The 14,896-nt window shown below is 40.7% G+C and overlaps 1 protein-coding gene across 2 annotated transcripts; it reads left to right on the top strand.

Moving 5' to 3' along the window:
• Window positions 1-330: 330 nt before the first annotated feature.
• Window positions 331-14,436, top strand: LOC129535195 (integrator complex subunit 6-like). Of its 2 annotated transcripts, none has more exons than XM_055393834.2 (4): window positions 331-1,896; window positions 3,477-3,602; window positions 3,998-4,091; window positions 13,538-14,436. In XM_055393834.2, the coding sequence occupies exons 1-3, from the start codon at window positions 1,725-1,727 to the stop codon at window positions 4,057-4,059; spliced, it is 360 nt and encodes a 119-aa protein (XP_055249809.2). In that variant the 5' UTR covers window positions 331-1,724; the 3' UTR covers window positions 4,060-4,091; window positions 13,538-14,436. The 2 variants fall into 2 exon arrangements, with proteins under 2 accessions (XP_055249809.2, XP_088689795.1); XM_088833669.1 differs by lacking the exon at window positions 13,538-14,436 and adding an exon at window positions 4,475-4,621.
• The last annotated feature ends 460 nt before the right edge of the window (window positions 14,437-14,896 follow it).

Below are 14,896 nucleotides of genomic sequence, written 5' to 3'. Positions count from 1 at the left end.
AAGGCAATGGTTTTTCCCGTGGTCATGAATGGTTGTGAGAGTTGGACTGTGAAGAAGGCTGATCGCCGAAGAATCGATGCTTTTGAACTGTGGTGTTGGAGAAGACTCTTGAGAGTCCCTTGGACTGCAAGGAGATCCAACCAGTCCATTCTAAAGGAGATCAATCCTGGATGTTCACTGGAGGGACTGATGCTAAAGCTGAAACTGCAATACTTTGGCCACCTCATGCGACGAGTTGATTCACTGGAAAAGACTCTGATGCTGGGAAAGGTTGGGGGCGGGAGGAGAAGGGGACGACTGAGAATGAGATGGCTGGATGGCATCACCGACTCTGTGGACATGAGTTTGAGTGTACTCCGGGAGTTGGTGATGGACAAGGAGGCCTGGCGTGCTGTGATTCATGGGGTCGTGGAGAGTCGGACACGACTGAGCAACTGAACTGAACTGATTCTAGTTATTTGTTGCTATTATATGGGGATAGAAAAGTGGTAATAATAACTAAAAAGTGGCTATTATTATAACTAATAACTTTATTAAATTCACCTATTAACTGTAATGATTTATATTCTTTGGCATATTCTATGTAATGACATCTGTGAATAATGACAGGTTTACTTTTTTCTTTCCAAACTTCACAACTGTTATAATTTCCTGGCACTACTGAACTTTTTAGAACCATCAGTTATTTGTTGAATAGATACCAGACACCATTTATTCTGAACTTTGGGAGAAAATGTTTGCTATTTCGTCATTAAGTAGGACATTTGCTATAGATTTTTGGGGGAGTAGATACACTTATCAGATTAAGTAAGTTGCCTGTTATTCTAAATTGTGGATCGATTTTATCCTGAATAGGTATTGAAATTTAACCCATCTATAAAAGTAATCATAGCGTTTTCCTTTGGTTTGCTGTTGTTATTTTTTTAATTTATTTATTTTAATTGAAGGTTAGTTACTTTACATTATTGTATTGGTTTTTCCATACATTGACATGAATCTGCCCCGGGTGTACTTGTGTTCCCCATCTTGAACCCTGCTCCCACCTCCCTCCCTATCCCATCCATCTGGTTCATCCTAGTGCACCAGCCCCAAGCATCCTATATCATGCATCGAACCTGGACTGGTTGTTAAGTATTATGTTAAGTTTTGAATCTTGCCTTCCTGCAATATACTTCATCAAGACAGAATATATATCCTTTTATATATTACTGTATTTTATTAATTAGTCTTTGATTTAGGATTATTGGGTTTTAGTTCAGAAGAGATATTAGTATAAAGGCCTTTAGTTTTCCTTTCTTCACATATCCTTGTGAGATGTTATCAGTTTATATTGACCTTCTAAAATGAAGACAAAGAAAAGGAATTATTTCCCCTAACAAGAGTTGACACAGATTGGTTTCTATTCCCTCAAAGAAGTAATCCACTTTTTTGTTGATGAGAGTTGTCCATTCCCCAAGCATTCTGATTACTCATGGTTATACCACATTTGGCTTTTGACACAACCATGTGTATTAACTTCCTCCATTTTTAGACTGGATTAAAATTAAGTGGTGTTTTCTGGAAAGAGTATTTGTTGAGGTATGGTAAATATTGGACCATGGATAAAACTCAAATTAGTGATTCACTTTCTTGATTGTATATACATACACAAACTGTTTGCAATTTTGTGATTGTTAGATTTTTGTTGTGAATGGAACCTGTGCATTGATGTTTTTCAGGAAAAGATGAGTGATGAAACAGAGTTGGCTGTAGAGCCTGAAAAACAAATGGAACTTTGCGGAGAACCCAAGAGTCCTTCCACATCTAAGGAAAAGCTGAGTGTGGACCTGCTGTCAGTGAAACAGGAAGAGGAAGGAGAGTCCTATTCTGGAACCTCATCTGAGTCCATGGAAGATGGTAAAGATGACTGTTCTCACCTCCTCTTCATGATCTGATGCAGTTAAGTGTGGATTCTGCCATCTCCACTTTACTGGAACTGTTCTCATCAATCTCTCCAATTTTGGCCGAGATTGCCATTAATTTCTCAGCCATATTTGACACAGTTGTTAACTCCCTCCTTCACGGAAACTTTCTTGGACTCCCATATTCCAAGGTCTACTGGTTTTCTTTTCATACTTGTAACCCCCTTTCGTTCTTTCTACCCCTACTTTCCCTTGTCATTTTCCCTGTAGATATTATTGTAAAGAGTCCTGAATCCCAACATTTTTCTCTATCATCTCTAGTCTACTCTGATGTGAACTTTCAACAAGATACTACAATAGTTTCTTATCTGATCTGATCCCCATTCTTGCTAGTCTGACCCTCACTGTCTAACCCTGCAGCCAGAGTGGTCATGTCAACACGGAAATCAGATCATACCACATCCATGCTGAAAACGCCTCATTACCTTTCCTCGGCACTCAGAGCACAATATGAGCTCCTGACTCTGGTCCACCAGTTCTGCACGACCTGGGCCCACCATCCTCTCTTAACATGTGTCCTCTGAATGGGCACAGGCCGGCTGTCTCTCCTCCTCCAGCCTCTGCCCAAAGGACACCTGCTCAGAAGGATCTGTCTGACCTCGTGATCCACTGGGGCTAGCCCTCCTGCTCTCTGTCCTCTCCATGCTTGCTTCTCCCCGAACATTAATTTGAACTGTAATTATTTTGTTGGATCATATTACACTTCCTACCTGGCCTTCCCATGAGCATGGACATTCCATAAGGGCAGGGATTGTTTCTCTGTGTGCTGTTGGAGGCTGCCGCCTAGCTCCTGGCATGGTGCCCAGCACAGAGGATAATGAGTCAATGGAGGAGAGATGTCAGACCTGGAGTAAAAAGAAATTCACTTTTCTGAGACAGAAAAGATGGGTGAGGAGGATCATGTACTGACAGGGATTTGGGGTGATATAGTGTGGATATCAGACATCTTGACATCAAGTGAGACTTTGAGCTTTTCAACTCATACAGAGCATTGAGGAGATATTAAATCGTGAGTGCCAGGGCTCTATGAATGTTTGCATAGTAATTGAACTGTTCAGATACATTTCTGTATGTACTGAGAGTGTCAAGAGAGAAAAAGTGTTCTATTGTGTGCTCCTTGCTCAGTCCTATTTGTGGGATCTGATATATCCACTTGGAACATCTTCCTGGTTTGTGAAATAAATAATTCCCTAGAAACTGAAGAGCACATAGATCTCCCTGTGAGGGTAAGTGAGCACAAATATCTTTCAGTTCAAACTCTATATTAGGTTTTTAGAAGCCCCTGTCATTCACAATATCCATGAGGAAGGGAGGGGAAGTGGTCATACTCCACATGATGGCTTCTTGTCAAAATCTATTCCAGCAGACCTCATAGACTTGGCAGGCGGTGGTATGCTATCCAACCAGTTGGCTTCTTTGTCTGATGACTTAACCGGCCCCAGTAAGGGTGGGCTGATTCACAGACCTTCTAGTAATGCCCTCTATCAGGACTCATTACCAGCTGTCTTTTTGCAGATGAACAAAAAATCTTGGTGATGGCTTCTTTGGGAATGATGCCGACTAAATTGTTGTTAAGTCCAGAGGAAATCAATGCTGATATAAAATGTGAATTAAAGACAGAAATTCAGCAACCTGAACAAAGTAAGTAGTATAACAATTTCTATCAGAAAACAAGCACACAAAATACCATGCAGAGTCTCTCTCATCCTATGATTTAGGATAGATTCAACGTAAGTCTTGAAGTTCATTTGTTGCCCAAGTTGGGTTTTCACATAATTTAGGATAGCTGCTTTTTATTTTGACTATAATATTCCACTGTACCTTTTTGGGGGGTTATTTTAATTTTTACTTGGTTATTGCTTGCAAGAATTCTATTGGTAGATATGTTCAGGCATCATGACTGACACATTTAAAACACATACTCTACGTAACATTTTATCAATTGAATATCTGAAGTAGCAGATACACCAAGATTGAGTTCTACCATCTTTTCATATTTTGAGAAATAACTGAAAATTTTAAAAATATATCTCTAGGATATGAAAAAATCTTCAGATTGCTTAAAGAAGTGCAAGGACCACTAGAAGTGAGGAAGTGATTTGTTGAATTTGCTATCAAGGAAGCAACAAGGTGGGTCTAAAGAGGAACTCTCCAATTTTTTTTAACAGCTAGGCTCAATGCAATGTTGGGGTGAGAGGTGGGTACAGGCCCCACCTTGTGTTTCTCACTGGGTCCTTCAAGAGAGTTAATGCTGTCTCCACAGTTATTCAGGTTAATATTATCTGAGTCTGTCTCATTCTTCCAAGCCCAAAGGGACTTCTGTTCACACCAGAATTTGATTGGGTCTTGAACCTCAGTTGACACGCTCTGTATTTGCTGGATTGTCTCTTACCATCAGGGTCCACTTACTAGTCCCAAGTGGATTCTAAGTTCCTCTTTCTATCCCCCATAGTGCTGCCCATGCCATCATTTCATTGGTTATCTTTGTTACTGTCATGTCTCTTCATTTTCAGATTTAAAAGCCAAGACTTAACTGATCACCTTGAGAAGGTACTAGAAAGAATGGAATATGGCTACTCGTTCAACAAAAACCATTGTGCCTAAAACATATAATCCAGTTATCTCAATGATCAATGGAAAAAGAAGATCAAATTGCTGTTTTCTAGAGTAGAATGAAACGCTGTTGTAATCTCCTAGTCTCCTAGCATGTGTTTAAAAGACTTGCCTTCCAGAGGCTACGAAAAAGCAGTGGAACTTTATAATATTATAAATTTTTGTTAGTAAAAAGTGGGCTTTTGCCCTAAGAACTCATTTGAATAGATAATCCATGTGTGTGTGTGTGTGTGTGTGTGTGTGTGTGTGTGTTTCCCACATGGCATGATGGATTATTAACACATCAGTTTACGTACATCCCTTGTTTTTGCAGCAGGTCACATTATTGTAACTGGTGTTTAAAATGGCATCCTGTAATACTCATTTCTCGTTCCCTTTGCCCTGAGACTGCACCTTAGCTGGTCTTGGTTCGTGGCCTAAGGGATGGGGTGACTCAATCCTCCATTCCTGAAGGATCTGGACTGTTAGATATTCTGTCTGATTTGGATTGTTGTAATTTCCCATATACCTTCATCACAAAACATGGGAGTATTAGGAGAGGCTCTAGATATTCTGCACATATTTCTCCTAGCCACTGAATGGTAGCAACCCAGTTTCTTTTGGTAGTCAGATTCCATCACTCCAGCCAGCACAGAAACCCCCTTCATGCCTGTTGGTTAAGAGGAATGAGCATTCCAAAGTGGCTAACTGGAAGTCTTTCTTGACTGCCATTTCAATGAGTCATTATTGGGTCCCATGTTGATAAAATTTCTCCATTTGGAAGGAAGGCATCTAGTCTAGCAGAGTTGAAAGCTATGAGGGCAGGAAGAAAATTTTTCCTAGAGGATATGTAGCAGTTCCTCAATTATGTTGCCCCAGTTCCAAAAGGAACTGACACCAGGCTGGAACTGTAACTTAGACTTCAAAGACTCATCCCACTATTTATTGAGCTGGCCAATTCAGGATCATAGGGAACATCCTAAGACCAGTGAAATGCAAAAGAAGATACAAAGCCTAATTTTTGCTTTCAGGTCTTATTCCTTCTGTTGCTGCCTGATTCACACCCTCAGTTTAACACCTTGTATCTTAAGTCCTGAGAAACAAAGTTAAGTCTAATGAAGACATCTGAGGTTAGCAGATAAGGGTATGAGAAGAGATAAAAACAAAAGATATTTGGTCAATATATATGTAAACATACTGATATCAAAATGAGAAAGGAATACTGATAATGATTCCAGTCCTTGTTTCTGAAAGCAGTCATATAGTCTTCTTTCATTACCCATTCTATATTCTCTTTGTCCTCAACAAGCACCTTCCCTGGAGAGGGTCATTTTCCTGATAGGGTGATGCAAAGTTTCCTTCCTGTGGTTCACCACCATTAGCAGTCCTGAATGAATTAGGTTGTTGTAGTTTCCATTGACGGAGAAGGCAATGGCAAGCCACTCCAGTACTCTTGCCTAGAAAATCCCATGGATGGTTGAGCCTGGTAGGGTAGCCTGGGGTCGCTAAGAGTCGCTAAGAGTCGGACACGACTGAGCGACTTCACTTTCACTTTTCACTTTCACACATTGGAGAAGGAAATGGCAACCCACTCCAGTGTTCTTGCCTGGAGAATCCCAGGGATGGGGGAGCCTGGTGGGCTTCCGTCTATGGGGTCACACAGAGTCGGACACGACTGAAGTGACTTAGCAGCAGCAGCAGCAGCAGCAGTTTCCATTAATGTTAATCACTGGACATAGCAGTATTCAGAGGTGCTCTGTACAATCTACTGCACTCTAAATATTTTCTTCCTTATTCCCATTATAAATGAGAGGCCTTGAAACAATCAAATCCCAGACATGACCTAGTTTACAGATCCATAACCTTATAAATGAAGGAAAGGCCTCTTGAGGAAAGACGCTGTGACAGAGCAAATGTTTATACAGTTTTATCTTTCTCTCATTGATACCCAGAGGGACCTGCATCCACTTTTTAGGGTACCAGTGCAATGTGGAAAGAGAAATGATCAGATGCTTACTGATTACAGGACCTGAGCTCTGCAGAGACAATAATTTACTAGAGATGCAAATGTCATTCTGCCATTTCAAGAAACATTTGACTTATTGCTGGACCTTAGTAGAGACTGACTGCTTAGACACAAGACACAAAGTTCTCATGCCACATGAGCTGCCCAATCTGACATGGAAGTTGTCTGACCTACAAAGTCATAGCATTGGGGGTGCACAGAAGCACCCCATTATCAATAGAATGTATGTATACATCAGACTAAAGAGAGACTGAAGCTAAAAATAAGTTCCATTAAGATGTGACCAAAATACATATGATTGTACTTCTGCTACACAACTTTCTCTGTCTATGCTTGGCTGAATTCTAACGTGGTCTCTATGACCTTTATTCCTTGATCATGTTACCTAACATGACAAAAGTGATTTTGCAGATGTAATTAAGGCTACTCATCAGTTGACTGTCATATAGTGGGGTTATATGGATGGGCCTAACCTATTTACTCCTTGGAAGAAAAGTTATGGCCAACCTAGATAGCATATAAAAAGCAGAGACATTACTTTGCCAATAAAGGTCCATCTAGTCAAGGCTATGGTTTTACCCGTGGTCATGTATGGATGTGAGAGTTAGACTGTGAAGAAAGCTGATCGCCAAAGAATTGATGCTTTTGAACTGTGGTGTTGGAGAATACTCTTGAGAGTCCCTTGGACTGCAAGGAGATCCAACCAGTCCATTCTAAAGGAGATCAATCCTGGGTGTTCATTGGAAGGACTGATGCTGAAGCTGAAACTCCAATACTTTGGCCACCTCATGGAAAGAGTTGACTCACTGGAAAAGACTCTGATGCTGGCTGGGATTGAGGGCAGGAGGAGAAGGGGATGACAGAGAATGAGATGGCTGGATGGCATCACTGACTCGATGGACATGAGTTTGAGTGGACTCCGGGAGTTGGTGATGGACAGAGAGGCCTGGCGTGCTGTGATTCATGGGGTTGCAAAGAGTCGGACGTGACTGAGGGACTGAACTGAACTGAACTGAACCTACTCTCACAAGCCTTTCAAAAGCAGAAGATTTTTCTAGCAGGTAGCACAAGAGGACAAGGGAATACAAGACACAAGATGAACTAATGTGCAGTTGCTGACTTGAGGGTTATATAACAAGGACCAAATAGTTGCCTCTATGAGTTAATGGTGACCCCCAACAGTCAACCAGAAAATCAAGAACTTCAGTCCCTCCTGGCAAGGAACAGGATTCTGCCAACATTATGAATAGATTTGATAGCAAATTCCACCTAAGAGCATCCAGATGAAAATTCAGCTAAGCCAAAATCTTGCTTTGAGCCTTTTAAGAGCTGAGGTGGAGAATCAAGTGAAGCACATCCAGACTTTTGAGTGCAAAATTATGAGATAAGACATAAAACAGATGTGGTGTTTTAAGCTACTAAGTTTGAGATAATTTCTTTTTTTAAAATTTTAAGATTTATTTATTTTAATTGGAGGCTAATTACTTTACAATATTGTAGTGGTTTTTGCCATACATTGACATGAATCAGCCATGGGTGTACATGTGTTCCCCATCCTAAACCCCCCCTCCCACCTCCCTCCCTATCCCATCCCTCTGGGTCATCCCAGTGCACCAGCCCTGAGCACCCTGTCTCATGCATCGAACCTGGACTGGCGATATGTTTCACATATGATAATGTACATGTTTCAATGCTATTCTCTCAAATCATCCCATCCTTGACTTCTCCCACAGAGTCCAAAAGATTGTTCTATACATTTGTATCTCTTTTGCTGTCTTGCATATAGGGTTATCGTTACCATCTTTCTAAATTCCATATATATGTGTTAGTACACTGTATTGGTGCTTTTCTTTCTGACTTACTTCACTCTGTATAATAGGCTCCAGTTTCATCCACCTCATTAGAACTGATTCAAATGTATTATTTTTAAAGGTTGAGTAATATTCCGTTGTGTATATGTACCACAGCTTACTTTTCCATTTGTCTGCCAGTGGACATCTAGGTTGCTTCCATGTCATGGCTATTGTAAACAGTGCTGCGATGAACATTGGGGTACACGTATCGCTTTCAATTCTGGTTTCCTCAGTGTGTATGCCCAGCAGTGGGTCATATGGCAGTTCTATTTCCAGTTTTTTTTTTAAGGAATCTCCACACTGTTCTCCATAGTGGCTGTACTAGTTTGCATTCCCACCAACAGTGTAAGAGGGTTCCCTTTTCTCCATACCCACTCCAGCATTTATTGTTTGTAGACATTTGGATAGCAGCCATTCTGACTGGTGTGAAATGGTACCTCATTGTGGTTTTGATTTGCATTTCTATGATAATGGGTGATGTTGAGCATCTTTTCATGTGTTTGTTAGCCATCTGTATGTCTTCTTTGGAGAAATATCTGTTTAGTTCTTTGGCCCATTTTTTTGATTTGGTCATTTATTTTTCTGGAAGTGAGCTGAAGGAGTTGCTTGTATATTTTTGAGGTTAATTCTTTGTCAGTTGCTTCATTTGCTATTATTTTCTCCCATTCTGAAGGCTGTCTTTTCACCTTGCTTATAGTTTCCTTTGTTGTGCAAAAACTTTTAATTTTAATTAGGTCCCATTTGTTCATTTTTGCTTTTATTTCCATTACTCTGGGAGGTGGGTCTTGGAGGATCCTGCTGTGATTTATGTCAGAGAGTCTTTTGCCTATATTTTCTTCTAGGAGTTTTATAGTTTCTGGTCTTCTGTTTAGATCTTTAATCCATTTTTAGTTTATTTTTGTGGATGGTGTTAGGAAGTGTTCTAGTTTCATTCTTTTACAAGTGGTTGACCAGTTTCCCCGGCACCACTTGTTAAAGAGATTATCTTTTCTCCATTGAATATTCTTGCCTCCTTTGTCAAAAACAAGGTGTCCATAGGTGCGTGGATTTATCTCTGGGCTTTCTATCTTGTTTCATTGATCTATATTTCTGTCTATGTGCCAGTACCATAATGTCTTGATGACTGCAGCTTTGTAGTATAGCCTAAAGCCAGGCAGGTTGATTGCTCCAGTTCCATTCTTCTTTCTCAAGATTGCTTTGGCTATTCGAAGTTTTTTGTATTTCCATACAAATTGTGAAATTATTTGTTCTAGTCCTGTGAAAAATACCGTTGGTAACTTGAAAGTGATTGCATTGGATCTATAGATTGCTTTTGGTAGTATACTCATTTTCACTATATTGTTTCTTCCAATTCTTGAACATGGTATATTTCTCCATCTATTTGTGTCCTCTTTGATTTCTTTCATCAGTGTTTCATAGTTTTCTATATACATAGTTCTTTTGTTTCTTTAGGTAGATTTATTCCTAAGTATTTTATTCTTTTCATTGCAATGGTGAATGGAATTGTTTCCTTAATTTCTCTTTCTGTTTTCTCATTGTTAATGTGTAGGAATGCAAGGGATTTCTGTGTGTTAATTTCATATCCTGCAACTTTACTATATTCATTGATTAGCTCTAGTAATCTTCTGGTGGATTTTTTAGGGTTTTCTATGTAGAGGATCATGTCCTCTGCAAACAGTGAGAGTTTTGCTTCTTCTTTTTCAATCTGGATTCCTTTATTTCTTTTTCTGCTCTGATTGCTGTGGCCAAAACTTCCAAAACTATGTTGAATAGTAGTGATGAGAGTGGGCACCCTTGTCTTGTTCCTGACTTTAGGAGAAATGCTTTCAATTTTTTAGCACTGAGGACAATGATTGCTGTGGGTTTGTCATATATAGCTTTTATTATGTTGAGGAATGTTCCTTCTATTCCCGCCTTCTGAGAGGATTATATCATAAATGGATGTTGAATTTTGTCAAAGGCTTTCTTTGCATCTATTGAGATAATCATATGGTTTTTATCTTTCAATTTATTAATGTGGTGTATTCAGTTCAGTTCAGTTCAGTCACTCAGTCGTGTCCAACTCTTTGCGACCCCATGAATCACAGCACGCCAGGCCTCTCTGTCTATCACCAACTCCCAGAGTTCACTCAAACTCATATCCATCGAGTCAGTGATGCCATCCAGCCATCTCATTCTCTGTCGTCCCCTTCTCCTCCTGCCCCCAATCCCACCCAGCATCAAGTCTTTTCCAGTGAGTCAACTCGTCGCATGAGGTGGCCAAAGTATTGGAGTTTCAGCTTTAGAATCATTCCCTCCAATAAACACCCAGGACTGATCTCCTTTAGAATGGACTGGTTGGATCTCCTTGCAGTCCAAAGGACTCTCAAGAGTCTTCTCCAACACCACAATTCAAAAGCATCAATTCTTTGGCGATCAGCCTTCTTCACAGTCCAACTCTCACATCCATACATGACCACGAAAAACCATAGCCTTGACTAGACGGACCGTTGTTGGCAAAGTAATGACTCTGATTTTAATATGCTATCTAGGTTGGTCATAACTTTCCTTCCAAGGAGTAAGCGTCTTTTAATTTCATGGCTGCAATCAGCATCCGCAGTGACTTTGGAGCTCCAAAAAATAAAGTCTGACACTTTTTCCACTGTTTCCTCATCTATTTCCCATGAAGTGATGGGACCAGATGCCATAATCTTAGTTTTCTGAATGTTGAGCTTCAAGCCAACCTTTTCACTCTCCTCTTTCACTTTCATCAAGAGGCTTTTTAGTTCCTCCTCACTTTCTGCCATAAGGGTGGTGTCATCTGCATATCTGAGGTTATTGATATTTCTCCCAGCAAACCTGATTCCAGCTTGTGCTTCTTCCAGCCCAGCGTTCCTCATGATGTACTCTGCATATAAGTTAAATAAGCAGGGTGACAATATACAACCTTGACGTACTCCTTTACCTATTTGGAACCAGTCTGTTGTTCCATGTCCAATTCTAACTCTTGCTTCCTGACCTGCATGCAGGTTTCTCAAGAGGCAGGTCAGGTGGTCTGGGATTCCCATCTCTTTCAGAATTTTCCACAGTTTATTGTGATCCACACAGTCAAAGGTTTTGGCATAGTCAATAAAGCAGAAATAGTTGTTTTTCTGGAACTCTCTTGCTTTTTCCATGATCCAGCGGATGTTGGAAATTTGATCTCTGGTTCCTCTGCCTTTTCTAAATCCAGCTTGAACATCTGGAAGTTCACGGTTCACATATTGCTGAAGCTTGGCTTGGAGAATTTTGAGCATGAATTTACTACTGTGTGAGATGAGTGCAATTGTGCAGTAGTTTGAGCATTCTTTGGCATTGCCTTTCTTTCGGATTGGAATGAAAACGGACCTTTTCCAGTCCTGTGGCCACTGCTGACTTTTCCAAATTTGCTGGCATATTGAGTACAGCACTTTCACAGCATCATCTTTCAGGATTTGAAATAGCTCAACTGGAATTCCATCACCTCCACTAGCTTTGTTCGTAGTAATACTTTCTAAGGCCCACTTGACTTCACATTGCAGGATGTCTGGCTCTAGGTGAGTGATCACACCATCGTGATTATCTGGGTAGTGAAGATCTTTTTGTACAGTTAATCTGTGTATTCTTGCCACCTCTTCTTAATATCTTCTGCTTCTGTTAGGTCCATACCATTTCTGTCCTTTATCGAGCCCATCTTTGCATGAAATGTTCCCTTGGTATCTCTAATTTTCTTGAAGAGATTTCTTGTCTTTCCTATTCTGTTGTTTTCCTCTATTTCTTTGCATTGATCGCTGAGGAAGGCTTTCTTATCTCTTCTTACTATTCTTTGGAACTCTGCATTCAGATGCTTATATCTTTTCTTTTCTGCTTTGCTTTTCATTTCTCTTATTTTCACAGCTATTTGTAAGGCCTCCTCAGACAGCCATTTTGCTTTTTTGCATTTGTTTTCCATGGGGATGGTCTTGGTCCCTGTCTCCTTTACAGTGTCACGAACCTCCGTCCAGAGTTCATCAGGCACTCTATCTATCAGATCTAGTCCCTTAAATCTATTTCTCACTTCCACTGTATAATCATAAGGGATTTGATTTAGATCATATCTGAATGGTCTAGTGGTTTTCCCTATTTTCTTCAGTTTAAGTCTGAATTTGGCAATAAGGAGTTCATGATCTGATCCACAGTCAGCTCCCGGTCTTGTTTTTGCTAACTGTATAGAGCTTCTTTATCTTTGGCTGCAAAGAATATAATCAATCTGATTTCGGTGTTGACCATCTGGTAATGTCCATGTGTAGAGTCTTCTCTTGTGTTATTGGAAGAGGGTGTTTGCTATGACCAGTGCGTTCTCTTGACAAAACTCTATTAGCCTTTGCCCTGCTTCATTCCATGTGCCAAGGCCAAATTTGCCTGTTATTCCAGGTGTTTGTTGACTTCCTACTTTTGCATTCCGTCCCCTATAATGAAAAGGACATCTTTTTTGGGTGTTAGTTCTAAAAGTTCTTGTAGGTCTTCATAGAACCATTCCCTTTCGGCTTCTTCAGCATTACTGGTTGGGGCATAGGCTTGGACTACTGTAATATTGAATGGTTTGCCTTGGAAATAAACAGAGATCATTCTGTCGTTTTTGAGATTGTATCCAAGTACTGCATTTCAGACTCTTTTGTTGACCATGATGGCTACTCCACTTCTTCTAAGGGATTCCTGCCCACAGTAGTAGATATAATGGTCATCTGAGTTAAATTCACCCATTCCAGTCCATTTGAGTTCACTGATTCCTAGAATGTCGACGTTCACTCTAGCAATCTCCTGTTTGACCACTTCCAATTTGCCTTGATTCATGGACCTAACATTCCAGGTTCCTATGCAATATTGCTCTTTACAGCATCGGACCTTGCTTCTGTCACCAGTCACATCCACAACTGGGTATTGTTTTTGCTTTGGTTCCATCCTTTCATTGTTTCTGGAGTTATTTCTCCACTGATCTCTAGTAGCATATTGGGCACCTACCTACCTGGGGAGTTCCTCATTCAGTGTCCTATCATTTTGCCTTTTCATAATGTTCATGGGGTTCTCAAGGCAAGTATACTGAAGTGGTTTGCCATTCCCTTCTTTAGTGGACCACATTCTGTCAGACCTCTCCACCATGACCAGCCTGTCTTGGGTGGCCCCACACCACGCCAGCTCAGAGCGCCCAGAAGCCACGCCGGCTCCAAGCGTGCCGAAGCCACGCTGCCTCTGTGACCGACCACACGCAGAAGTGTGACCGAGAGGAGCTACCCCATGCCCGAGGCCAGGGACGGTGACTGAGAAGAGCTATCCCTCGACCAAGGTCAGGGGCGGGGCCGAGTGGATCTACCCCACGCCCGAAGACAGGGGTGGCGGCCAAGAGGAGCTACCCCACGTCCAAGTGGCCGCGGCTGCGTGGGCGCAGGAGGGCTGTAATGTTCAAGCTCAGGAGGGGTGGCCGTGAGGAGATAACCCTCATCCAAGGTAAGGTGCAGCGGCTGCGCTTTGCTGGAGCAGCCAAGATGAGATACCCCACGGCCAAGGTAAAAGAAACCCAAATAAGATGGTAGGTATCGCGAGAGGGCATCAGAGGGCAGACACACTGAAATCATAATCATGGAAAACTAGTCAATCTGATCACATGGACCACAGCCTTGTCTAACTCAATGTCGTGTATTACATGGATTGATTTGCTGATATTAAAGAATCCTTGCATCCCTGAGATAAAGTCCACTTGGTCATTGTGTATGATCTTTTTAATATGTTGTTGGATTCTGTTTGCTAGAATTTTGTTAATGATTTTTGCATCTATGTTCATCAGTGATATTGGCCTGTAGTTTTCTTTTTTTGTGGCATCTTTGTCTGGTTTTGGTATTAGGGTGATGGTGGCCTCATAGAATGAGTTTGGAAGTTTACCTTCCTCTGCAATTTTCTGAAACAGTTTGAGTAGGATTGGTGTTAGCTCTTCTCTAAATTTTTGGTAAAATTCAGCTGTGAAGCCATCTGTTCCTGGGCTTTTGTTTGCTGGAAGATTTCTGTTTACAGTTTCAATTTCCGTGCTTGTGATGGGTCTGTTAAGATTATCTATTTCTTCCTGGTTCAGTTTTGGAAAGTTATATTTTTCTAAGAATTTGTCCATTTTTTCCAAGTTGCCCATTTTATTGGCATATAGTTGCCGATAGTAGTCTCTTATGATCCTTTGTATTTCTGTGTTTTCTGTTGTGATTTCTCCATTTTTATTTCAAATTTTGTTTATTTGATTTTTCTCCCTTTGTTTCTTGATGAGTCTGGTTAATGGTTTATCAATTTTATTTATCTTCTCAAAGAACCAGCTTTTAGCTTTGCTGATTTTTGCTATGGTCTCTTTTGTTTCTTTTGCATTTATTTCTGCCCTAATTTTTAAGATTTCTTTCCTTCTACTCACCCTGGTGTTCTTTATTTCTTCCTTTTCTAGTTGCTTTATGTGT

Source organism: Moschus berezovskii, chromosome X (genome assembly GCF_049115385.1).
Source record: "Moschus berezovskii isolate FMDL1 chromosome X, NW_MosBer_1.0, whole genome shotgun sequence".
Lineage (NCBI taxonomy): Eukaryota > Metazoa > Chordata > Mammalia > Artiodactyla > Moschidae > Moschus > Moschus berezovskii.
Note: the sequence above shows the minus strand (reverse complement) of the source record. Positions and strands in the feature narration are given on the sequence as shown.